The 25,000-nt window shown below is 41.4% G+C and overlaps 1 protein-coding gene and 1 pseudogene across 1 annotated transcript in view; one reads left to right on the top strand and one right to left on the bottom strand.

Annotated features, from left to right (window-relative positions):
* The first annotated feature begins 4,593 nt into the window (after positions 1–4,593).
* LOC130385656 (matrix metalloproteinase-18-like) lies at positions 4,594–17,971 on the top strand (annotated as a pseudogene).
* A 2,444-nt stretch (positions 17,972–20,415) lies between these two features.
* The window catches only part of LOC130385650 (alkaline ceramidase 3-like), a 10,011-nt gene continuing 5,426 nt past the window's right edge, over positions 20,416–25,000 (bottom strand). Inside the window, exons 8-11 of the mRNA XM_056594270.1 lie at positions 24,928–25,000; positions 24,492–24,596; positions 22,274–22,319; positions 20,416–22,182 (exon numbers count right to left, since the gene is read on the bottom strand). The exon at positions 24,928–25,000 is cut by the window's right edge and continues 29 nt beyond it. Of these exons, the coding sequence (XP_056450245.1) occupies positions 22,129–22,182; positions 22,274–22,319; positions 24,492–24,596; positions 24,928–25,000 (278 nt within the window). The 3' untranslated portion in view covers positions 20,416–22,128. The remainder of the gene's footprint in view (positions 22,183–22,273; positions 22,320–24,491; positions 24,597–24,927) is intronic.

The following is a 25,000-nucleotide window of genomic DNA, read 5'->3' on the forward strand; positions in this document are numbered from 1 at the left end:
ATTTATTTTTTGTTAAACATGATTTTCAATCCTAATTTATTTGTACTATGCATCGACAAAAGATTAATTTAAACAATAAAGACATTTGAATGTAATATCTTGTTTGTGATTCGATTTTCAAAGTTGATATCAACAAGTGATATGCAAATGGAGATGCTTGTTGGGATATCAAATCTCCTAATGCTGCTATAGGAAAGGGTTTTAAAGAGAGAGAGTATCAATTGGCAAAGAGAGCAAGATATTGAAACCAAACAATCAAAAAGGGGTCCCCTCCCAACAATATGTATCGCCACCATTGACAAATGTTGTCTGTGAAAAAAGATCCAATCAAGAAAGAGATACCTTGATTTGTCAGAAAAAGGCCTATTGCTGCGAACAAAAGATAGCTAGGCTACTTCTAACAGATTAAACTCAAATAATATCTGTTATAGCCATTTACATTTATCAATTGTGTTATATGCTAGAATATCTATGCAACATACTACTCTCTGATAAAAAAATCATGTTCAGACATTTTCCTGGAATGTATTGACAAACAGACAATCACATATTACGCTCAAGGAACCCTTTCATTCCCAAAACACAGACACACAGGCGAGGTTCTGTGTTCTGTCGAGCATCAAAGGTCCTGTCATATCCAGAGAGATCAAGATCATACAGCACAAAGAGCCCCCAACTCAGACCCCTTGTCTTTTGTTTCTGACCAAGGTGGGGACATTGCTGTTAAGCAGCTGTGTGTGTGTGTGTGTGTGTGTGTGTGTGTGTGTGTGTGTGTGTGTGTGTGTGTGTGTGTGGTGTGTGTGTGTGTGTGTGTGTGTGTGTGTGTGTGTGTGTGGTGTGTGTGTGTGTGTGTGTGTGTGTGTGTGTGTGTGTGTGTGTCTGTGTGCCCCTGTGTGTGTTTGTGCACGTGTTTCTGTCTGGGGGCTCCGTCGTTGAAAGGAAGAAGCACAGAGAGAAGTGGTTAGAATGATTAGATTATACTGTATTCAACTTCGAGTTGTAATTGAACCGATAACAATAATGTTGGAAACCCCAGTCGATAATGTAACAAATTTCTGAGGGCATAATATAATAAAATTTTGCCAATAATTTTATAACATGCAACATGCGTTCACCCCAAATTACTCTTAAAAAGCAGTGCAAACATTTAAATATTTTTTAACCGTTCAGCAAACAAAAGGCAATATAATTTAGATGGCCACTCAACGACATGCAGAAGCTTCATCAACACGCCCACTGAAGTGTTGTGAGAAACACCAACTTTCTAATCCTCATTCACATATAAGGTAATTTACATTTCCTACGGAGAAAATAGTACCTCAGGGGTAGTATTTTTCAGGAGATTTTCAGCGTAAAAATGTCAGGATATGTTGTTCACACATACGTCCCATTTGGAGAATATCAGGACTCACACGTGTGTCTGAAATCAGCTTGATCACATTATAAATTAGTCAATTTATGGTAACAGGGCTAATTGTTCAATGGAAAGTTTAGTACATTATGCATGCAAATCAATTATTAAATAGCTTTTACTGTTATTCTGGGCTGAAAAGTGCATTGACATCAAATGTAAGGCAACTACTATTGGTTAGTTGCCTTACATTTGTTAGTAAGTATAAACATCATTGAGATTAAACATCTCTTCCAGTGTCCTGGCCAGGACAGGCAGCAGTAGCATACAGTCTGTCAGTCACACATAGCATACACACAACATAAGAAAAATAAAACAACTAAAACAGCCTGCAGGGGCGAGGGGGGATATCAATATCGCAAGACATTTGGGGAGGCTCAAGTAGGAGTGTAATATTAAGTTTAAGCAACAAATGGTAAAAACATTTCGGTAGGCTGAAGGATGAGGGTAATATTACATTTGAGCAACAAAGTTTAGGCTTGTGGTGGACTCTAGAGACATAATTCACCATACTGTGTTATTGACATGTTTTCGTTCTGTGTTATATGGACACTGTCTCTGTAAGATCACGTGACTTATCTGTTGATAAGCCGGTCAGTGCGATGTTTGAGTTTAACGTTTTTTATCTGACAAAAAGAACGACCGCCGTTGATTGTCGAGGTGAGAAATTGTCTCTCCTCTTCGTTTAGCCGTCATGTTTAAAAACGTAACATCTTAGCTCGGCCAGTGTCGCTGCCTTTGTCTTGACGCACGGTGTGTGCGCGTGTGCGTGCGTGTGTGCGTGCGCTTTCGTGTGTGCGTTGCTTCCTTTTTCTTGCCGTTTGTTGTGTGCGCGTGTGTGCGCGTGTGAGTGTGCGTGTGTGTTTGTGTACGTGTGGCTGTGTGTGTGTGTGTGTGTTTTAGTGTTTCTGTCTATAGTCTTGGCTTGCATAAATCCAGAAACAAATATTACGTATTGTCTGTTGACGTAGTTTACAGGAAGTAATGAACCAGACAGGGATGTGGTTAAAACGATTACATTATATTGGCACATGAGACTGCGTTGTCACTATGTCATCTGTTTTTAATGTTGTCAATGAGAAATGGACAACATTTCTCATTCCCATTGTTGATAATTGTAATTATCAACAATGGGAAAATCATCACCCAGCGGTTGTCAAAGTGGGGTATTAGTACCCCTCGGGGTACCTGGATGGGTCTAGGGCAGGGGTCACCAACCTAATCCTTGGCTACTTCATCATACGAAGGGCACCTAGTTTGATACACTTCTGAAATAACAAATTTGCTCAGTTTGCCTTCAGTTACATATTATTATTATTGATTAATTAATTATAATCATCTATGTGAAGACACTGATCATGTTAATGATTTCTCACAATAATTATCAACAATGATTTAAAAAGGTGGGAAAAGGTTGTTCAAGAATGAGTTGTGCTATGTTTAGAACCGGCCTGCGGGCGCCTCACATGGGCCTTGGGGGCGCCCTGGTGCCCGCGGGCACCGTGTTGGTGACCCCTGGTCTAGGGGTTATTCGAAAGAAATCTGTGATTTACCTTCACAAACAGTCCTGTGGCTGCCAGAAGTCTCAGTACCAAAAATAAATGTATACAGCCCAGTATAACCACACTCCACTCCACACTCCACTCCTTCCACTTATCCATTGCGGGAAACTCACACATTAAAAGATCTACACACCGTGCTTTTGGTCGTTAATGAACGTTGCCATGAGTACAGAGATGTTTGTCTCAAAGTCGGGAGTCAGAAACGTTAGGTTAGTTAAGTACCGACACATTTATTAATATTTTTGAAAGCAAGATCCTGGAAAATATTGGTCGGCACAACCACTACTGTTTGTAGCTTTTGGTTGATTTAACGGCTATGACACAAGAACTAATCCACATATGACCACCAATGGAAACAATGCCTATGTTCACACGCATAGGAAAAAAAAATCCTGTCATTACATGTTGCCTTATGTAGAATAAGCTTATATTGCTCCAAAATATTGATTATTCTGTCTCGTCTTTATATTTTATGTATATATGTAATGTATGTACATGCGTGTCCAGTTTTTTTTGCAGCAGCAGAATTAAGAACAAAAACATTTCAGTGAGCTGTCTGTGAAGCTGGGAGAACTTGGTGGGATGGAATCGGTCACAAGGGGTACATCACTGATCAAAGTTTGGGAACCACTGGATCCGACAATTCCATACCAGAAAACACTTCAGTTTTCCATTGATATGTATACAAAAGACTGCTTCCATTAAAGCAGTCAGGAAGCATGTATGTGCCATTCAAAATTGTAATTATGTAATGTTTCTATATTGTATGCTATGTTATAAAAAATAATATATTACGATAGTATTTCAATTTGTTACTCAACTATTTAACAATATCCATACAACTAATCCTGTGGACAGGCCTCTAAAGAGTTGTAATGCATGTCATCGGGGATTAATTACAAATAATTTGGGCGTGAATCTTGTTACTATTACGAGTGGCAGCATGTCTACGGGCCGTCTTCCCGGCAATGATGGTAGCCTGAGGCTGCAGGGGACAGCCACCCGAATCACCACTCGGGAGGGTAAGCAGGGAAAGGGCTTTGCAAAAAGATATATGGGGTAAAGAAAAACACTAGCAAACAAAGGCACCTTAACATTACAATACATACCTCATTCATTAAAGGTCCCTCATCCATAGCATCACTTGTATTAACGTTAATAATGATTTTCCATCACTTTTCCATCACTTTATATCACATGACACCTTCCCATACTAATTGTACAATATGCCGTTAAATCTTTTATTTGTCAGTGCACATGTAGAAATATTGGCTACACAACAACATTTCTTCTCTGCATTTCTGCATTGCTGCATTGCACTTTTTAAGTCCATAAGTCACTCAATAACTTAATTTTTGACCAGCCACATAACATAACCAAAATTCAACCATACAAACAAAATATATGACAATTGAATCATTAATTGATCAAACATTCCTAAATAACGCAACATATATGACAGTGCCAGGCAGTGTCTCCTTTGTGTCAGTATGTTTGCAGATTGTATTTTTCCTTCTCCTTAGCCTAGCCCCTCCTACTTCCTCCATCCTACGGTGTGTTTCCTCATCCAGTGACTCACTTTGGCTTGTTACTCAACACATCAGGGCCCGGCCGTGAAGGTATATAATGCCTGCCTGCGGTGCTCCCAACTCACAACTTGAGTCCTTCACGGCAAAACAACATGCGCTCTTTGAACCTGTGCATCTTCCTGAGCTTGACGGCGGCAGTGGTTTACTCCCTGCCCCTAGACAGAGATCAACCGCCACAACAAATCACCCATAAAGATGAAGAATTTGCAGAGGTAAGTCCTTTTTACTTTTTATTGAGGCTTAGCTGTGTAATCTCTTAGTTGTTACACTTGGTATTGGTATTCACCAATTATCTTTTGAGGAAATAACTGCTAACAGACAATGCTCTCTGTACATTTTAAAGGGTGAATAACTTTGAATTGGTTGTTGTTTGTAATGCATTGTATACATATAAACACCCTAATCTACAAATCATGAGAAAAATTGTCCTCAATGTCTGATCATTGTTCCTGTACCTTACACCCCCCTCTCTCTCTCTCTCTCTCTCTCTCTCTCTCTCTCTCTCTCTCTCTCTCTCTCTCTCTCTCTCTCTCTCTCTCTCTCTCTCTCTCTCTCTCTCTCTCTCTCTCTCTCTCTCTCTCAACAGAGCTACCTCAAGAGCTTCTTCAACCTCACCAAAGAGCATGAGAGGTCTTTTGGTCGCCAGGGGGTCAACCCCATGGTCGAGAAGCTTAGGGAAATGCAGCGCTTCTTTGGCCTGAGTATCACTGGCTCAGTGGACGCTGACACCATGCAGATGATGAAGAAGGCCCGCTGCGGGGTCCCGACACCCAAGTCGCCCGCTTCTCCACTTTCGCGGGGGACCTTAAGTGGCAAACAACGGCCCTCACCTACAGGTAACAGGCACCAGAATACATGCCATTGGGTGGATTCTGTTAAAACGTTTTATAATAATGTGAGTGCATACATTCTTAGCATGGTAGACCCCAGTGGGAATTGAGAACCTAACCCTGGCAGCACTCATAAGAGTGTCGCTAGACAGGACCACCACCTTGTTTCTATCTGTGTGTCAGGGGGTCTTGGTGATGTATTGTAGTTTGCTTCTCTCTTGTGGTTTGTGTGTGTGTGTGTGTGTGCGCGTGTGTGTGTGTGTGTGTGTGTGTGTGTGTGTGTGTGTGTGTGTGTGTGTGTGTGTGTTGTGTGTTTGTGTGTGTGTGTGTGTGTGTGTGTGTGTGTGTGTGTGTGTGTGTGTGTGTGTGTGTGTGTGTGTGGTGTGTGTGTGTGTGTGTGTGTGGGGGGGTTTGTTGGTCTTGAGATGAGTGCGCCTCAGAGTTATTTCTGATCAAACTTCCATGTATCTTTTTGCCTTCACAGGATTCTGAACTACACTCCGGACATGTCCCGGGCAGAGGTAGACGATTCTGTGGAAAAAGCGTTGAATGTTTGGGCCAAGGTCACTCCCCTGACGTTTCGAAGGATCGAGCGCGGTACCGCTGACATCATGATCTCCTTCGCGAGACGATGTAAGTGTTGACGCCAGACTTGAGACTAACCCAACATTGTTAGATGCAACGTATGTGCCCTTTGGCTTTCTCGGGAATTAATGTCTGGTCAAACTATTCAAGAAAGAAAACCAACAAAATACAGACCAACAGCAAACCATATCGAAACCATATACAGTATAAGTATAATACTAATATATAATATAGTATGTAAAATCTAATCTTATCAAATAATATAGCAATAGAATACAATATAATGAATAGTGCAAAAAGTGAGCTGCCAAATTTGACTGAAATAGGCTGATAAATTGCTTATAGCATCACTAGGCTGACATTCTTATGTTCACTGCGCCTCTAAAAACAAAAACAGAATAACCAATCCACTGATTCAGGATGTTCTTGCCAAGTTGCACGTTGAAAGGATGTTGGGGAGATTCATCACAGGACTTCAATCATCTCCCTTATTGTGCCATCTCTGTGTTTGGTGTACCTGACATTAAAGTGTTTTTGACGTTGTGCCAACAGCGCATGGTGATTTCAACCCCTTCGACGGCCCCCAGGGCACCCTCGCCCATGCCTATGCCCCATCCACGGGGATCGGCGGCGACGCCCACTTTGATGAAGACGAGGATTTCACCTACCGTTCAACAAGTGGTGAGTTCGGCGCACGGAGAATCGCTGGAATATGAACCATTACGCGTTGATAAACAGCACATATCAATATAGCGGGGCTCTCATGTTTCATGTTTGTGTTTGTGTATTTTTCAGGTTATGTTCTTTTCCTGGTTGCGGCCCATGAGTTTGGACATTCCCTGGGCTTGGGCCACTCCAGGGACCCCGGTGCGCTCATGTACCCAAATTACATCTACAAGAACCCCGACACGTTTCAGCTGCCCCGCGACGATGTCAACGGCATCCAGTCCCTTTATGGTCAGTGGAAGGATTACCTTTATTTTAGTGCTACTTGTTTGCTAGGATCGCTTACCTACCTGTAAATCTCAACAAAAAAAGCCATCTATTGTAAGAAATAATGTTTAAAAATGTCTCGGCGTCCTGTTTATTCCTCGACTGATGATTTTGGTTGGACCATGTCCATCCAGGTCCTAACGGCAATGTGAGCACAAATAAACCCACACCACCCACAACCCCCAACTCCTGCGACGCAACCATGGTTCTCGACGCTGTGAGCACCCTGAGGGGCGAGATGCTCTTCTTCAAGGGCAGGTAGAGACCCTTCAAAACACGATAACCCTACACTACAATGACCTTTCATGGATTTATGATCTGTCGAATTCTCATTCACTGTTTGATTGTCGTTGTTGTTGTTGTATTGCAGTTTCTTCTGGCGTAAGCACCTCCAGAACCCCAGGGCCCGGCAGTTCCCTCATCTCCATCTTCTGATGCAAGAACGCCCCCGAAAAAAGGTCGATGCTAAGGCTTTCGAGCAGCCGCCAGACTGACCGAAAAGTCGATCTATTCAAGGTACAAGCTCCAGACAGCACAGCAATGATACTGCTATTGTTTAGCAAGTTGTTAAAAAAAGAATGGTAGAAAGGGCAGCTGTTTAATAGTGCTCAAAAAAAAGCACAGTGTATAGAAGAAGAGCTGCGGAGAAAACTTTTCACACGTGCTAATCCGGCTTCGTTCCTCCCTGTGACCCTCCAGGTCCGTCAGGTCTGGGCTTTCTCCGGGTATGATCTGGCGACGGCTTTCCCAGGAATACTCGACTATTTCGGTCTGCCTAGGAACATAAACCAATCATGCGTGCCTTGTAACGATACCCATACAAAACCGCAGGACCATTGTTCTTTGTGGGCGACCAGATACTATAGGTAAGAAAGACTACCAAAAACAAATCACAACTACACTACTGTACGACTGATAACTGACTCAAGCAAAGGGGATCGATCGTTCCGTCTGCGCCATTTTAACGAAGCCTTGAATCACAGTTTCACTCTTGTGTTTCCACAGTTATGATGAGCAAGGCGACACGTATGGACGCAGGATTCCCAAGTCAATAGAACCCCTCCTCCAGGACACACCAGCAAGGTGACGGCTGGATTCCAGTACAGAGGTGAGTGAATGACATGATGCCAATGGTTGTCAAATAATGTTCTTTGGTTTTTTTTCGTTTTCAAACAGTTACAATTTTATAGTCACGCAGACCCTTGACTAACCCCCCAAAGTTGTTGTTGATCTAAACATATACTAAGAAACTTTTAACAATCCAGACCGTCACTGTTTCAACTACTCCGTATATGAATGAGATCGATTTACGTTTGTGGTTTTCCTTGCACTCTTAGGTGTTGAAATTATTTTGAATGCAAATGACAATGCAGTTACATTGTGCCAGGTTTAACATGTTCCTTCCTCCATCGTACCACCTGCCAAACCCACTAACGCTGTGTTTCTTCCTTGCCCTCAGGTTACACCTACATTTACAGCGGGTCCAACATGCTTGAGTACAGCCTGAGGACCGGAAGGCTGTTCCGTGCCCTGAGGAACGATTACTTCCTGCCATGTGCTAACTAGAAGAATCTGACCTCATATTGTGTTTTAACAACCAATGGCAGTCGCAGTGAACAAACCAGATGTTACATTTCTTTATAATATATTTACAAAGATCTAATAATTTTGTAGTAAAATTTGATTTTTAATAAACAGGATTTTCAATCCTAATTTATTTGTACTATGCATCGACAAAAGATTAATTTAAACAATAAAGACATTTGAATGTAATATCTTGTTTGTGATTCGATTTTCAAAGTTGATATCACAAGTGATATGCAAATGGAGATGCTTGTTGGCGATATCAAATCTCCTAATGCTGCTATAGGAAAGGGTTTTAAAGAGAGAGAGTATCAATTGGCAAAGAGAAGCAAGATATTGAAACCAACAATCAAAAAGAGGTCACCTCCCAACATAGGATGGTCGCCACCATTGACAAAGTGTTGTCTGTGAAAAAAGATCCAATCAAAGAAAGAGATACCTTGATTTGTCAGAAAAAGGCCTATTGCTGCGAACAAAAGATAGCTAGGCTACTTCTAACAGATTACACTAAAATAATATCTGTTATAGCCATTTACAGTTTATCAATTGTTGTTATATGGTAGAATATCTATGCAACATACCTACGCTCTGATAAAAAATCATGTGCAGTGACATTTTCCTGGAATGATATTGACAAACAGACAATACACATATTACGCTCAAGGAACCCTTTCATTCCCAAAACACAGACACACAGGCGAGGTTCTGTGTCTGTCGAGCATCAAAGGTCCTGTCATATCCAGAGAGATCAAGATCATACAGCACAAAGAGCCCCCAACTCAGACCCCTTGTCTTTTGTTTCTGACCAAGGAGGGGACATTCTGTTAAGCAGCTGTTGTGTGTGTGTGTGTGTGTGTGTGTGTGTGTGTGTGTGTGTAGTGGTGTGTGTGTGGCGGTGTGTTGTGTGTGGTGTGTGTGTGTGTGTGTCTTAGGTGTTGGGTGTGTGTGTGTGGTGTGTGTGTGTGTGTGTGTGTGGTGTGTGTGTGTGGTGTGTTGTGTTGTGTTGTGTGTGTGTGTGTCGTGTGTGGTCTGTGTGCCACTGTGTGTGTTTGTGCAATGTGTTTCTGTATGGGGGCTCGTCGTTGAAAGGAAGAGCACAGAGAGAAGTGGTTAGAATGACTTAGTTTTTATACTGTCTTCAACTCGAGTTAGTGGTATGGAACCGGAAACAATAATGTGGAAACCCAGTCGAAATTTAACCAAATTTCTGAGGGCATAATATAATAACAGTTTGCCACATAATTTTATAACATTACAACATTGCGTCCCTCCAAATGACTCTTAAAAGCCGTGCAAACATTTCATTTTTTAACCAGTTCAAGGGAACAAAAGGCAACGGCTGAATATTCATTCAGGCCACCAAACGAAATGCAGAAGTTCATCAACAAGCCCACTGAAGTGTGTGAGAAACACAACTTCTAAATCTCATTTCACATATAAGGTTAATTTACATTTCCTACGGAGGAAAAACTCGTACCTCAGGGGGTAGTATTTTTCAGGAGATCTTTTTCTTTTTAGAGTTAAAAAATCTGTCAGGATATGTTTTGTAAATCATACCGTCCATTTGGAGGAATATCAGGAACTCAAACGTTGTGTCTGAAATCAGCTGTCACATTATATAAGGTCAATTTAGGTACACATGGCCTATTGTTCATGGAAAGTTAGTACATTATGCACTGCAAATCAATTAATTAATAGCTTTTGACTGTTATTCTGGGCTGAAAAGTGCATTGACATCAAATGTAAGGCAACTCTATTGGTTCGTTGCCTACATTTGCTTAGTAATATAACACATTGAGCTTAAACATCTCTTCCAGTGTTACTGGCCAAGACAGGCAGCCAGTAGCATACAGTCACAAATAGCATACACACAAACATAAGAAAAATAAAAACAACTAAAACAGCCTGCAGGTTGAGGGGGGATATCATATCGCAGGGGACATTGGGGAGGCTCAAGTAGGAGTTGTAATATTAAGTTTTAAGCAACAAAAGTGTAAAACACTTTCGGTTAGGCTGAAGGATGAGGGTAATATTACATTTGAGCAACAAAGTTTAGTCTTGTGGTGGACTCTAGAGACATAATTCACCATACTTTGTTATTGGACATGTTTTCGTACTGTGTTATATGGACACTGTCTCGGTAAGATCACGTGACTTATCTGTTGATAGCGGTCAGTGCGATGTTTGAGTTTAACGTTTTTTATCTGACAAAAAGAACACGAAGGATTGTCGAGGTGAGAAATTGTATCTCCTCTTCGTTTAGCCGTCATTTTAAAAACGTCAACACTAGCTCGGCAGTGTGTCCCGTGCCTTTGTCTTTACGCACGGTGTTGTGCGAGTGTGCGTGCTGTGTGCGTGCGCTTTCGTGTATGACGTTGCTTCCTTTTTTCTTGCCGTTTGTTGTGTGCGCGTGTATGCTTTGTGTGAGTGTGGCGTGCGTGTTTGTGTACGGTGGGTGTGTGTGTGTGCAGGGGCGGGCCTTCCTACAGGCGGGGTGTAGGCGGCCGCTAGCAGTGTCCATCTAGAGGGGGAGCGCAAAATAATGCGCCCGAAAAAAAAAAAAAAAATAATACAAATGTCCTCCTGGCGCATATTTTTGCGCCCTTATATTCTCCAACCAATATTTGACATTAAAAAAAATACATCTAACATTAGGGTAAACTGAGCCAAAAATCGAAAACGGAAGGGGTAACCTTACCTCCTTGGTTTCGTCAGAACATGCTAGTACTATAAGGCGTTTGAGTTTAGATGTTTTCAAGAATCGAGATATCCAAGAACGGAAATCAAGAAAATGAAGAGGCAAAAGCCATCCGGGGCGGCAATTTTTTCCTCCGTGGATTTTATTCTTGAATTAATAGTTTGTTCATCGTTGCGATCGTTGTTGTGTTTATGTGAAAGAAATGCAGTTACAGGGCAAAACTGTTTTTCAAGGTTGCAATTCAGTTCCTGGGAAATTAACAAACTTTTTTTATTATTATTTTTTTTTTATATTATTTTATTATTTATTTTTTTTTGCGGAGTAGAGGGGGGGGGGCGGCAGGAGTGTAGCTCGCTAGGGAAGCGCCAAATGTGCTGGGCGCCCTGTGTGTGTGTGTGTGTGTTTTAGGTTTTCTCTGTCTACTAGTCTTGGCTGCATAAATCCAGAAAATACAATATTACGTATTGATGTGGACGTAGTGTAAGGAAGTAATGGAACCAGGAAGGGATGTGGTTTAAAACGATACCTTATTTGGCATATAAGCGTGTTTGTCACTATGTCATCTGTTTTTAATGTTGTAAATGAGAAATTGAACACATTTTCTCATTCCCATTGTTGATAATTGTAATTAATCACAATGGGACAATAAACCCGCGGTTGTCAAAGGGGGTACTAGTACCCTCGGGTGTTACCGGAGGGGTCTAGGGCAGGGTCCCAACCCTACTCATGGCTATAATCATAGAAGGCGGCACCTAGTTTGATACACTCTGAAAATAAACAAATTTGCTCAGTTTTGGCCTTCAGTACGTATTATTATTATTGAGAATTATAACTGATGTGAAATGACCTGATCATGTTTATGATTCTCACAATAATTATCAACAAGTCAATGATTTTTAAAAGGTTGGAAAAGGTTGTTCAAGAATGAGTTGTGCTTATGTTGAACCGGCATGCGGGACTAACATGGGCCTTGGGGCGCCCTGGTGCCCCGCGGGCCACCGTGTGTTGGTGACCCCTGGTCTAGGGGTTTATTCGAACGAAAACTGTGATTTACCTCACAAACAGGTCCTGTGGCTGACAGCCGGCTCAGTACCAAAATAATGTATACAGCCCAGTATACCCCACCTCCCACTCCACACTCCACTCCTTCAACTTATCCCTTGCGGGGAAACCTCACACATTAAAAGATCTAAACACGTGCTTTTTGGTCGGTAAGGGAACATTGCCATGGAGTACCGAGCATGTTTGTCTCAAAGTCGGGAGTCAAGAAACGTTAGGTTAGTTAAAGTACCGACACATTTATTAATATTTTGAAAGCAAGATCCTGGAAAATATTGGTCGGCACAACCACTACTGTTTTGTAGCTTTTGGTTGATTTAGCGCCTATGACACAAGAACTAATCCACATATGAACACCAATGGAAACAATGTCTATGTTCACACGCATAGGAAAAAAAATCCTGTCATTACATGTTGCCCTATGTAGAATAAGCTTACATTGCTCCAAAATATTGGTTATTCTGTCTCGTCTTTATATTTTATGTATATATGTAATGTATGTACATGCGTGTCCAGTTTTTTTTGCAGCAGCAGAATTAAGAACAAAAACATTTCAGTGAGCTGTCTGTGAAGCTGGGAGAACTTGGTGGGATGGAATCGGTCACAAGGGGTACATCACTGATCAAAGTTTGGGAACCACTGGATCCGACAATTCCATACCAGAAAACACTTCAGTTTTCCATTGATATGTATACAAAAGACTGCTTCCATTAAAGCAGTCTGGAAGCATGTATGTGCCATTCAAAATTGTAATTATGTAATGTTTCTATATTGTATGCTATGTTATAAAAGATAAATATATTACGATAGTATTTCAATTTGTTACTCAACTATTTAACAATATCCATACAACTTATCCTGTGGACAGGCCTCTAAAGAGTTGTAATGCATGTCATCGGGGATTAATTACAAATAATTTGGGCGTGAATCTTGTTACTATTACGAGTGGCAGCATGTCTACGGGCCGTCTTCCCGGCAATGATGGTAGCCTGAGGCTGCAGGGGACAGCCACCCAGAATCACCACCCGGGAGGGTAAGCAGGGAAAGGGCTTTGCAAAAAGATATATGGGGTAAAGAAAAACACTAGCAAACAAAGGCAACTTAACATTACAATACATACCTCATTCATTAAAGGTCCCTCATCCATAGCATCACTTGTATTAACGTTAATAATGATTTTCCATCACTTTTCCATCACTTGTATATCACATGACACCTTCCCATACTAATTGTACAATATGCCGTTAAATCTTTTATTTGTCAGTGCACATGTAGAAATATTGGCTACACAACAACATTTCTTCTCTGCATTTCTGCATTGCTGCATTGCACTTTTTAAGTCCATAAGTCACTCAATAACTTAATTTTTGACCAGCCACATAACATAACCAAAATTCAATCATACAAACAAATATATGACAATTGAATCATTAATTGATCAAACATTCCTAAATAACGCAACATATATGACAGTGCCACGCAGTGTCTCCTTTGTGTCAGTATGTTTGCAGATTGTATTTTCCCTTCTCCTTAGCCCCCCTCCTACTTCCTCCATCCTACGGTGTGTTTCCTCATCCAGTGACTCACTTTGGCTTGTTACTCAACACATCAGGGCCCGGCCGTGAAGGTATATAATGCCTGCCTGCGGTGCTCCCAACTCACAACTTGAGTCCTTCACGGCAAAACAACATGCGCTCTTTGAACCTGTGCATCTTCCTGAGCTTGACGGCGGCAGTGGTTTACTCCCTGCCCCTAGACAGAGATCAACCGCCACAACAAATCACCCATAAAGATGAAGAATTTGCAGAGGTAAGTCCTTTTTACTTTTTATTGAGGCTTAGCTGTGTAATCTCTTAGTTGTTACACTTGGTATTGGTATTCACCAATTATCTTTTGAGGAAATAACTGCTAACAGACAATGCTCTCTGTACATTTTAAAGGGTGAATAACTTTGAATTGGTTGTTGTTTGTAATGCATTGTATACATATAAACACCCTAATCTACAAATCATGAGAAAAATTGTCCTCAATGTCTGATCATTGTTCCTGTACCTTACACCCCCCTCTCTCTCTCTCTCTCTCTCTCTCTCTCTCTCTCTCTCTCTCTCTCTCTCCAACAGAGCTACCTCAAGAGCTTCTTCAACCTCACCAAAGAGCATGAAGAGGTCTTTTGGTCGCCAGGGGGTCAACCCCATGGTCGAGAAGCTCAGGGAATGCAGCGCTTCTTTGGCCTGAGTATCACTGGCTCAGTGGGACGCTGACACCATGCAGATGATGAAGAAGGCCCGCTGCGGGGTCCCCGACACCCAAGTCGCCCAGCTTCTTCCACTTTCGCGGGGGACCTTAAGTTGGCAAACAACGGCCCTCACCTACAGGTAACAGGCACCAGAATACATACCGTTGGTTGGATTCTGTTAAAAACGTTTATAATAATGTGAGTGCATACATTCTTAGCATGGTAGACCCACAGTGGGAATTGAGAACCTAACCTGGCAGCACTCATAAGAGTGTCGCTAGACAGGACCACCAACTTGTTTCTATCTGTGTGTCCAGGGGGTCTGGTGATGGTATTGTAGTTTGCTTCTCTCTTGTGGTTTGTGTGTGTGTGTGTGTTGTGTGTTGTGCGCGTGTGTGTGGTGTGTGTGTGTGTTGTGTGTAGTGTGATTGTGGTGTGTGTTGGTTTGTGGTGTGTGTGTGTGGTGTGTGTGTGTGTGTGGTTGTGTGTGTGTGTTGTGTGTGTGTGGGTGTGTGTGTGTGTGTGTGTGTGGGTGGGGGTTTGTTGGTCTTGAGATGAGTGCGCCGCAGAGTTATTTCTGATCAAACGTCCATGTAATCTTTTTGCTTCACAGGATTCTGAACTACACCTCCACCCCCCGGTACATGTCCCCGGGCAGAGGTTAGACGATTCTGTGGAAAAAAGCGTTGAATGTTTGGGCCAGGGTCACTCCCCTGACGTTTCGAAGGATCGAGCGCGGTACCGCTGACATCATGATCTCCTTCGCGAGACGATGTAAGTGTTGACGCCAGACTTGAGACTAACCCCAACATTGTTAGATGCAACGTATGTGCCCTGTGGCTTTCTCGGGAATTAATGTCTGGTCAAACTATTCAAGAAAGAAAACCGACAAAATACAGACCAACAGCAAACCATATCGAAACCATATACAGTATAAGTATAATACTAATATATAATATAGTATGTAAAATCTAATCTTATCAAATAATAATATAGCATAGAATACAATAGTGCAAAAAGTGAGCTGCCAAATTTGACTGAAATAGGCTGATAAATTGCTTATAGCATCACTAGGCTGACATTCTTATGTTCACTGCGCCTCTAAAAATAAAAACAGAATAACCAATCCACTGATTCAGGATGTTCTTGGCCAACTTGCACGTTGAAAGGATGTTGGGGAGATTCATCACAGGACTTCAATCATCTCCCTTATTGTGCCATCTCTGTGTTTGGTGTACCTGACATTAAAGTGTTTTTGACGTTGTGCCAACAGCGCATGGTGATTTCAACCCCTTCGACGGCCCCCAGGGCACCCTCGCCCATGCCTATGCCCCATCCACGGGGATCGGCGGCGACGCCCACTTTGATGAAGACGAGGATTTCACCTACCGTTCAACAAGTGGTGAGTTCGGCGCACGGAGAATCGCTGGAATATGAACCATTACGCGTTGATAAACAGCACATATCAATATAGCGGGGCTCTCATGTTTCATGTTTGTGTTTGTGTATTTTTCAGGTTATGTTCTTTTCCTGGTTGCGGCCCATGAGTTTGGACATTCCCTGGGCTTGGGCCACTCCAGGGACCCCGGTGCGCTCATGTACCCCAAATTACATCTACAAGAACCCCTGACACGTTTCAGCTGCCCCGCGACGATGTCAACGGCATCCAGTCCCTTTATGGTCAGTGGAAGGATTACCTTTATTTTAGTGCTACTTGTTTGCTAGGATCGCTTACCTACCTGTAAATCTCAACAAAAAAAGCTATCTATTGTAAGAAATAATGTTTAAAAATGTCTCGGCGTCCTGTTTATTCCTCGACTGATGATTTTGGTTGGACCATGTCCATCCAGGTCCTAACGGCAATGTGATCCCAAATGAACCCACACCACCCACAAACCCCCAACTCCTGCGACGCAACCATGGTTCTCGACGCTGTGAGCACCCTGAGGGGCGAGATGCTCTTCTTCAAGGGCAGGTAGAGACCCTTCAAAACACGATAACCCTACACTACAATGATCTTTCATGGATTTATGATCTGTCGAATTCTCATTCACTGTTTGATTGTCGTTGTTGTTGTATTGCAGTTTCTTTGGCGTAAGCACCTCCAGAACCCCAGGGCCCGGCAGTCCCTCATCTCCAGCTTCTGGCCCAACGCCCCCGAAAAAGTCGATGCTGCTTTCGAGAGCCGCCAGACTGACCGAGTCTATCTATTCCAAGGTACAAGCTCCAGCAGCACAGCAATGATCTGCTATTGTTTAGCAAGTTTTAAAAAAATAATGGTAGAAAGGGCAGCTGTTTTAATAGTGCTTCAAAAAAAAGCACAGTGTTATGAAGAAAATATCAGCAGGAGAAAACTTTTCACACGTGCTAATCCTGCTTCTTTCCCTGTGACCCTCCAGGTCGTCAGGTCTGGGCTTTCTCCGGGTATGGTCTGGCGAGCGGCTTTCCCAGGAATATCGACTATTTCGGTCTGCCTAGGAACGTAAACAAAATCAATGCTGCCTTGTACGATACCCGTACGCGCAGGACCTTGTTCTTTGTGGGCGACCAGTACTATAGGTAAGAAAACTACCAAAAAACAATCACAACTACACTACTGTCGACTGATAACTGACTCATGCAAAGGGGTCGATCATTTCCGCCCGTGCCATTTTACAAGCCTTGAGTCACAGTTTCACTCTTGTGTTTCCACAGTTATGATGAGGCAAGACGAACGATGGACGCAGGATTCCCCAAGTCAATAGAAACCCTCCTCCCAGGACACACCAACAAGGTGACGGCTGGATTCCAGTACAGAGGTGAGTGATGACATGATGCCAATGGCTGTCAAAATAATGTTCTTTGTTTTTTTCGTTTTCAAACAGTTACATTTTATATCACTAGACCCTTGACTAGACCCCCCAAAGTTGTTGTTGATCTAAACATATACTAAGAAACTTTTTAACTCCAGCCGTCACTGTTTTCAACTACCGTAGGCCTATATTAATTAGATCATTTACTTTTGGTTTTCTTGCACTCTTATGTGTTGAAATTATTTTGAATGAAAATAACAATGCAGTTACATTGTGCCAGGTTTAACATGTTCCTCCATCGTACCACCTGCAAACCCACTAACGCTCTGTTCTTCTCCCCTCAGGTTACACCTACATTTACAGTGGGTCCAACATGTTTGAGTACAGCCTGAGGACCGGAAGGCTGTTCCGTGTCCTGAGGAACGATTACTTCCTGCCATGCGCTAACTAGAAGAATCTGACCTCATATTGTGTTTTAACAACCAATGGCAGTCACAGTGAACAAACCAGTGTTACATTTCTTTATAATATATTTAACAAAGATCTAATAATTTTGTAGTAACATTTATTTTTTAATAAACATGATTTTTCAATCCTAATTTATTTGTACTATGCATCGACAAAAGATTAATTTAAACAATAAAGACATTTGAATGTAATATCTTGTTTGTGATTCGATTTTCAAAGTTGATATCAACAAGTGATATGCAAATGGAGATACTTGTTGGGATATCAAATCTCCTAATGCTGCTATAGGAAAGGGTTTTAAAGAGAGAGAGTATCAATTGGCAAAGAGAGCAAGATATTGAAACCAAGCAATCAAAAAGAGGTCCCCTCCCACTGCTCCATGTTTCTCTCGCTTAGTTGATTAAGCCTGGTTAGAACTAACGCCAACTTCCATTCCATCAAAGCAGTTCAGCCTCGCTCAGGTAAATTCAAGCCAGGCTTACGTTAACGTGGATTAAGCACGCTCGCGAGATATGTAACCAGCCCAGAACTGTGAATGGAACGAATCATGGATAAAATGTCCGAAAAGGTCCGAGCGGGATCTTTTCCAGTGGCAAACAGAAGCTGCTTGTGGAGGTCTATGAGGAGTACAAGCTTATAATAACTCAAAAAGTGAACACTGTAACCATTAATAATTACAGGGATGCTCTCTGGCAAAAACCGCTGATCTGTTGCGTAAGCAGTATTAAGTGTAACATATTTTAATTTAATATTGACCATTGATAAAAAGGGGGGATAGTCTCGAGGTAGTGTGTCAGACTTGCACCCAGTCGTCCGGGGTTCAATCCCCACGCAATTAGTCAGTTCGGTAGGATTACTGGAGAATCAAAGAACTATTTATTTTCCACTTCTTTGAATATTCTAAATTGACTGACCATAGTATTTTTCTCAACAGAACAAGTTTCTTGGCTGCCTGCCGAGAAACTCACCTGAATTCAAATTTATGTGGCTGCAATTTCTCATGCAGCAGTGTCTGTGTCATTGTGACGTAGGCTTATCAGTAACATTAATATTAACATTAACTTTACCATGGGTTTTTGCAAGTAACATTTGGGTTCTAGGGATATTGAAGTGATATGCAATTGGGGATACTGGTTGGGATATCAAATCTCTTAATGCTGCTATAGGAAAGGGTTTTAAAGAGAGGGAGTATAAATTAGCAAAGATAGCAAGATTTGGAAACCAAACAATCAAAAAGATGTCCCCTCCGACTGCTCCATATGTTTCTCTGCCATTGAGATATGTTGTGTGTGAAGAAAGATCCAATCAAGGAAGAGACTCCTTGATGGGTCAGAAGTAGGCTCATAAAGAGCTGTGACAAAATATAGCTGGGCCACTTCTAACAAATTACACTCAAATAATAGCTCTTATAGTCCATTAGTGTGTGTGTGTGTGTGTGTGTGTGTGTGTGTGTGTGTGTGTGTGTGTGTGTGTGTGTGTGTGTGTGTGTGTGTGTGTGTGTGTGTGTGTGTGTGTGTGTGTGTGTGTGTGTGGTGTGTGTGTGTGTGTGTGTGTGTGAGTGTGTGTGAGTGTGTGTAATAATAACAACATATATGTTATAATATTCATAGCTCTTTTCTGTTTAATTTTTAGGTTACTTGGCCCGGCAGATAGAGTTCTACTATCCAAGAAAGAGAGTGGAGCCTGTTTTGTTGAACTGTGAACCGTATCATTTTCTGTTTTGTCAGCCATCTTGCAAACACATGCTACAGCTAGCTGCAGGCAGGTTACATTATGCACACTGGGCTGACAGTGTGCTGCTTTCATATCGTCCTTGAGAAAAGTATAAATAACTTTATCTTTAACTGATAACCGTTGTTTGATGCTGAACCTCTTAATGTTTTACAAACTGCGAAATAAAACATCACATTTTCAAAGGCATATCATTTGTAATAGGTTTGCGGACAAAGAAAACAACCCTAGCAAATAAAAAAGTGGGTTATTATTTTGGCTCAATCCCAATATATTGGACATGAAGACATTTTAAAAACCCTATAATACAACCCAGTCTCACGGAAATGCGTGCCACAGTCACGTCATTTAATGTATTCATTCGTGATCTGGGACACGTATTTTTTTTTTTTCGGGCCAAAAAGCACAAATTTCAAACTCATTTATTTCAATTGGAAGTATTTGTCGTGTCACTAAGCACGACTTTCAAACTAATGTTCTGTCCGAGGGCGTTCTCCAACAAGGTGACAGTGGGCATTGAGCACCCCCTCCTTCACACGGCAGGGACTACAACCAGTGTGTAGCGGGCACACCTTCCACCTGCATGACTAATCCAACACTCCCAGTGCCACCACGGTACACTGCATTATCTGGTGGTGAACAGAGCCACTGTGTGATATTGTCGAGTGCCATAGATGAAGCATTGTGCGTGTATTTATGTATCGTTATCATTACATCTATTACTGATGTGGTGTAGACATCAGTGTATTTCTCCAGCTGTTTGGAGGGTAGAATTCCTAACTAAAGTTACTTGAATCATGCAGAGACTTTGACGAGAATGAATAGACGTTTGCAACCGTGTGAAATGTTTGAAGAAATAGAGGAAGTGACCAGAAATGACTGGAAGTGACCAGAATGTTTTCACCATCTTTAATATGGCAACAAATAATATGAAGATGGGCACACAGATCAAAAATTACAAAAGAAAGAAGAAAACAATGATTAGTGTTACAATGTAGTTCATTTTTCTTTTTACAGTACAGCTACAGTCCAAATGTTATGAAAACCATAAACTATAAACAGCATAAAAGTGAAACACATACATTGGAATGGTCGGTTTGAATACATATTAATTTGCATACAATAAATAGGGTGTTATTTTTTTACATCCCTTTTAAAGCTTTGATGGCTTACATTAGTAAGTGTAGTAACAGTAGTCTAAAGAGGGAAAGAGAATACGATTTAGCTATTTTCCTTTGTTTAGAACTGACATCAAGGCATCTCGGATCATACTTAGAATAAAAATAAGGCACACTCGTTGACAAGTGTTGACCCTCTCTACCAGGCTACAAACATCTCATACTCCGTAACACTAACATATGCAAAACAGTGTCTGTTCTCATGAGGTCACCCTTAACGTTCCTACAGTTTTTCGAAGCGATATCAATGAGGTTTACTGCCAGCACGGTGAAATACATCAGTGATGATCCTACATAGAACTTTAAAACCTGATTTCGGCCTTTATATCATCATACAAAGATAACCTTACATATATATGAACAGTCTTGAACTATATTCTAGTCATACACAGGAATATTCTCCAGGCCGTTTCAAATGTTGTTTTTATAGGTATTCAAACTTTTTTTGAATACCGATACAACTTATTTCCCCCAATTTGTAAAAACCAATAGCCTTCATAGCATAGAACAATATGGTTCAGGAAACACAATGGTAAAGTCAGGTCGTTTTCCACTTGAAACTAATACAACAAACAATGAGTGATATAGAACACTATGCCATCTTGTGGTTACATGTATATTTCATCATAAGAACTGAATTTCTTTAGGTACCTTTAACATATGTGCCAATGACATTGAAATCATATAAATACCCAAATCTAACAAAAAATATTAGAAACAAAATACCCCGGGTATTTCAATTTTGAAATCACATTTCGACACGCAACATGGATTAGCTCAAAGCTTTATTAGTGCCTGAATTTAAGTTAAACCACTTAACAAGGGAAGAAGCTATATGAAATGGTTTAACCACAATCACATTGTAAATAAACCTCCTTTGAGTATAAGATTGCAAGCCAACTTCAGTTGCACCTACCCCTACAGTCTTAAAGTACCTTCCCCGATTATGGAACCATTTCCCTTGGACTATGTTAAGAAAATATCGTCAATGTCGCAATGCAGATCTCAATAAACGTTTTGCCTTGCTTCTGACGTTTATTTTTGTTTTGTTTTACAATTTATTGGCATCTTATAAGACTTTTGTGGCAGGTTCAGCAACAACGACACTTACTAAAACATTTCAATAACAACCCTTTTTGTTTACCAATGATAACGGTAAATAATCATGATAATAACATTTATTTAAAATACTACTTCCATCTCCGAAGACTTCCTAATGTTATACTGATTTTAGCAAGCCCTCAATGTAAAATCTGAGGGTATCATTGGTGGTGCCTTGAGGAACCCCTGCCCATCTGGTGCGATGACACTCCCCAGCTGTGGTAGAGAGCTAGGTCATTGGCAGGGTCCGTGCTTTGTTGTTTTTGTGCCTGGTGATGGCAGCCACCACATGTTGACTGGCCAACCTGTCTTCAGCCTGTCTTCTGAGGCTCAATGTGCAATGTTGGCCACACGCCGCATAAAAACTGCACACATGTTTGGTGTTATGAATTAGGCAGCGTCACAAAGGCATAGGATTTGCGTGTAAAAGGAAAGAAGCCAAAAGGCGTTACGTACCTTCACTTTTGATCTGTACTTGAGGTAGCTTAATCTGATCTGAAGGCTGTAGTGAAGGAAGATCATTGCTTATAGATTACAGTTTACAGCTTATAATGTATTAATATACAGGACATTTTTATATATATTTTTGTATCCTCTGCTAGGTAAATCTTCCTTTTAGCACCCTCTGGTGGCTTGAGTTCTACCTTTCAGATACTTTTAGTTAAGATATTTTAAAGGCACCATTGTTTGCAAAATAACTTTATAAGGTTTTCTAACATTATTATGAGTTCCCCTAGCCTGCCTATTAGGGGTGCAACGGATCGCAAAACTCACGGTTCGGATCGTGTCACAGTTTTTGAGTAACGGGTCGGATCACAACAACAAAAAAGATAACAAGATAAATGTGACTTTAAATAAAAACTTCAAATGTGTACAAACAAAATAAAGTGAAAAATTAGGTAATAATCCTGCTTCCTTTAAGCATAGTCAATATTTCAAAAAATTGCAATCTGAGGTATTATTCCTTCTTCTTTTTAACATGGATAGTAAGTAATCCCTAACCCTGCATTTACAACTTTAAATTCAGGATGTCTGCATTGCCTGGTGAGAGTTTAGAGTCTACACTTTAGAGTCATATCCTCATCTTCTTTTTTTTCATCAAGTATGGTAGCGAAATACAGTTTCTGTCGTGTTTTATTTGGCATTTTATAAATCCATTGATTTCTGTTGGAAGACTCATTGCTCATTGCAAGGGGGGCTGGTTGTAGTCTTTTCGCTCGGTTCTAGCTCTACTGTTGATACGGAGAACCAAGCGAAAAGACTACAACCAAACATAAACATGTCCGCTTCCGGTTCAATGGGATTTACGGAACGCCAAATAAAACTACGATACTAGATGATGTTGTTAATACCGGAATTGTCCTTTAAACACACGCTGATCACGTGAACGTAAAACTTTTTTTTTTATCAGCCGATCCGCGGATCACTTGCATCCCGAAGCGTGAGGGTTGATCCGTACGGATCACGGGTATCCTGCTCCGCCTTTGAAAAATGAAAGCTCAGAAGCGCCAATTTGGCCCCATATGTCGTCATAAGGGCCAGGTTACCTCCCCTTTTTCTGCTTTGCCCACCCATTGAATTTGGCCCACCTATGACACAATGAGCTACGACCGTGCGAGCGCCACATGTGTGTGTGTGTGTGTGTGAAAATACACACACTGTAATGCAAGTGTATTACACTTCTTTGTCATTTGGATAACCGTTCTGCCGTTGGTGTTATGGCGCATAACACGCAAAGGTAAGGTTTGCGTAAAGCTCCCATTTGGTGAAAAGACTAGACTGCGACGGGTTCTCTGACGTCTCTGGTACTTCCACAACGAGACTCGTAGTGGGTGTTATCTGAGCCATGGTTGAGAAGGAATTGGGGAACTTTGGCTTTGACTCCCTGAAGTCCAGATTGAACCGCGACATGGAGGACAATGTTCCCCGGGATTGTCTCCCGCCTGACCCCGCTGCCGGGCGGCGGCAGTAGTGCCCTGCGGCGGATCTTGACTTAAGGGAGTCAAAGCAAAAGTACCTTTCCCCCAATTTCTTCTCAACCATGGCCGAGATAACCCCCACAACGAGTCTCGTTGTTGAAGTACCCGGAGTCCGCAAACGGCAACAATCCCTTTCTCCTCCATGTCTCCACTCAGTCTGTACTTCAGATTGATGCTGTCGTTTGAGATCATAATTCATCCGGAGGCGCTTACAGCTTTTTTTTTTCTTTTTTTATAATATATATATTATATTATATAGATATATATAAATTATATCATATCATTTAGATATAGAGCTCCAGGACCCGGAGTGTATTTACAGAAGACGGCCAAAAGCTGTGTGCGCCTCCGTATGACATTATGAATCTGAGCCATTGCGATACGTCCACTGTAAATACTAGTGCATGGTACCGTGGCCGCAAGCTGCTCAGGGCCACAACCCCACCCTCCACCTTGACCCACCACTAAAAACAGAGGTAGAGGTAAAGAGGTAAAAACAAACACATTTGTGGAAAGTTCATTGTGGGACTTCTGGCTGATTTTTTTTACGTCTTCAAATACTGTTTTAGGGGCCAACTAACACCTATATAAAAGCATCCAAAAGTAGCATGTCATGGGACCTTTAAAAAAAGTATATAGCTGCAGTAGTAAAATGACATCATCATTAGGTTTATTCATTGACCCCATATGTTTACCTGAGCAATATGTGTAGGTAGGACCCCAAGCCTGTGAAGATATGCCACCAGGCATGAAACTGTGTCACTACCCCAAGACCAGGAGGCAGAGTTTTTCTACTGGCTCTGACAGACACAAGAAGACACACCAACATCAGCACAATGAAAGCTTCAACAAATGTCTTCATACCTACTAGAATGGATCAGCTCATAGTACTTGCATTACATTGCTCAGTGTTGTGTTTATGGATAAATTACAGTTGAGACATGATACGCCAACAGTTTCCGGGACTATAAAACGGTAAAACTTTCATTGGACTTGTGTACATCTACTGATGCATTGCCTAACTTGTAGCTAGGGTTAAAACAATAACAAAAAGAGCTGCTCATTTATATATCGGAGACAAACAGCCTCTTACTATGTTGCCAAATGAACGTCAAATACTATCTCACATACCTTAAAGAGTCACAGAGTAGGTTGTCAATATTCCACAGCAAGAACCCTAACAGGAATACCCCTAGAGAGATGT

Source organism: Gadus chalcogrammus, chromosome 7 (genome assembly GCF_026213295.1).
Source record: "Gadus chalcogrammus isolate NIFS_2021 chromosome 7, NIFS_Gcha_1.0, whole genome shotgun sequence".
NCBI classification, from domain to species: Eukaryota; Metazoa; Chordata; class Actinopteri; order Gadiformes; family Gadidae; genus Gadus; species Gadus chalcogrammus.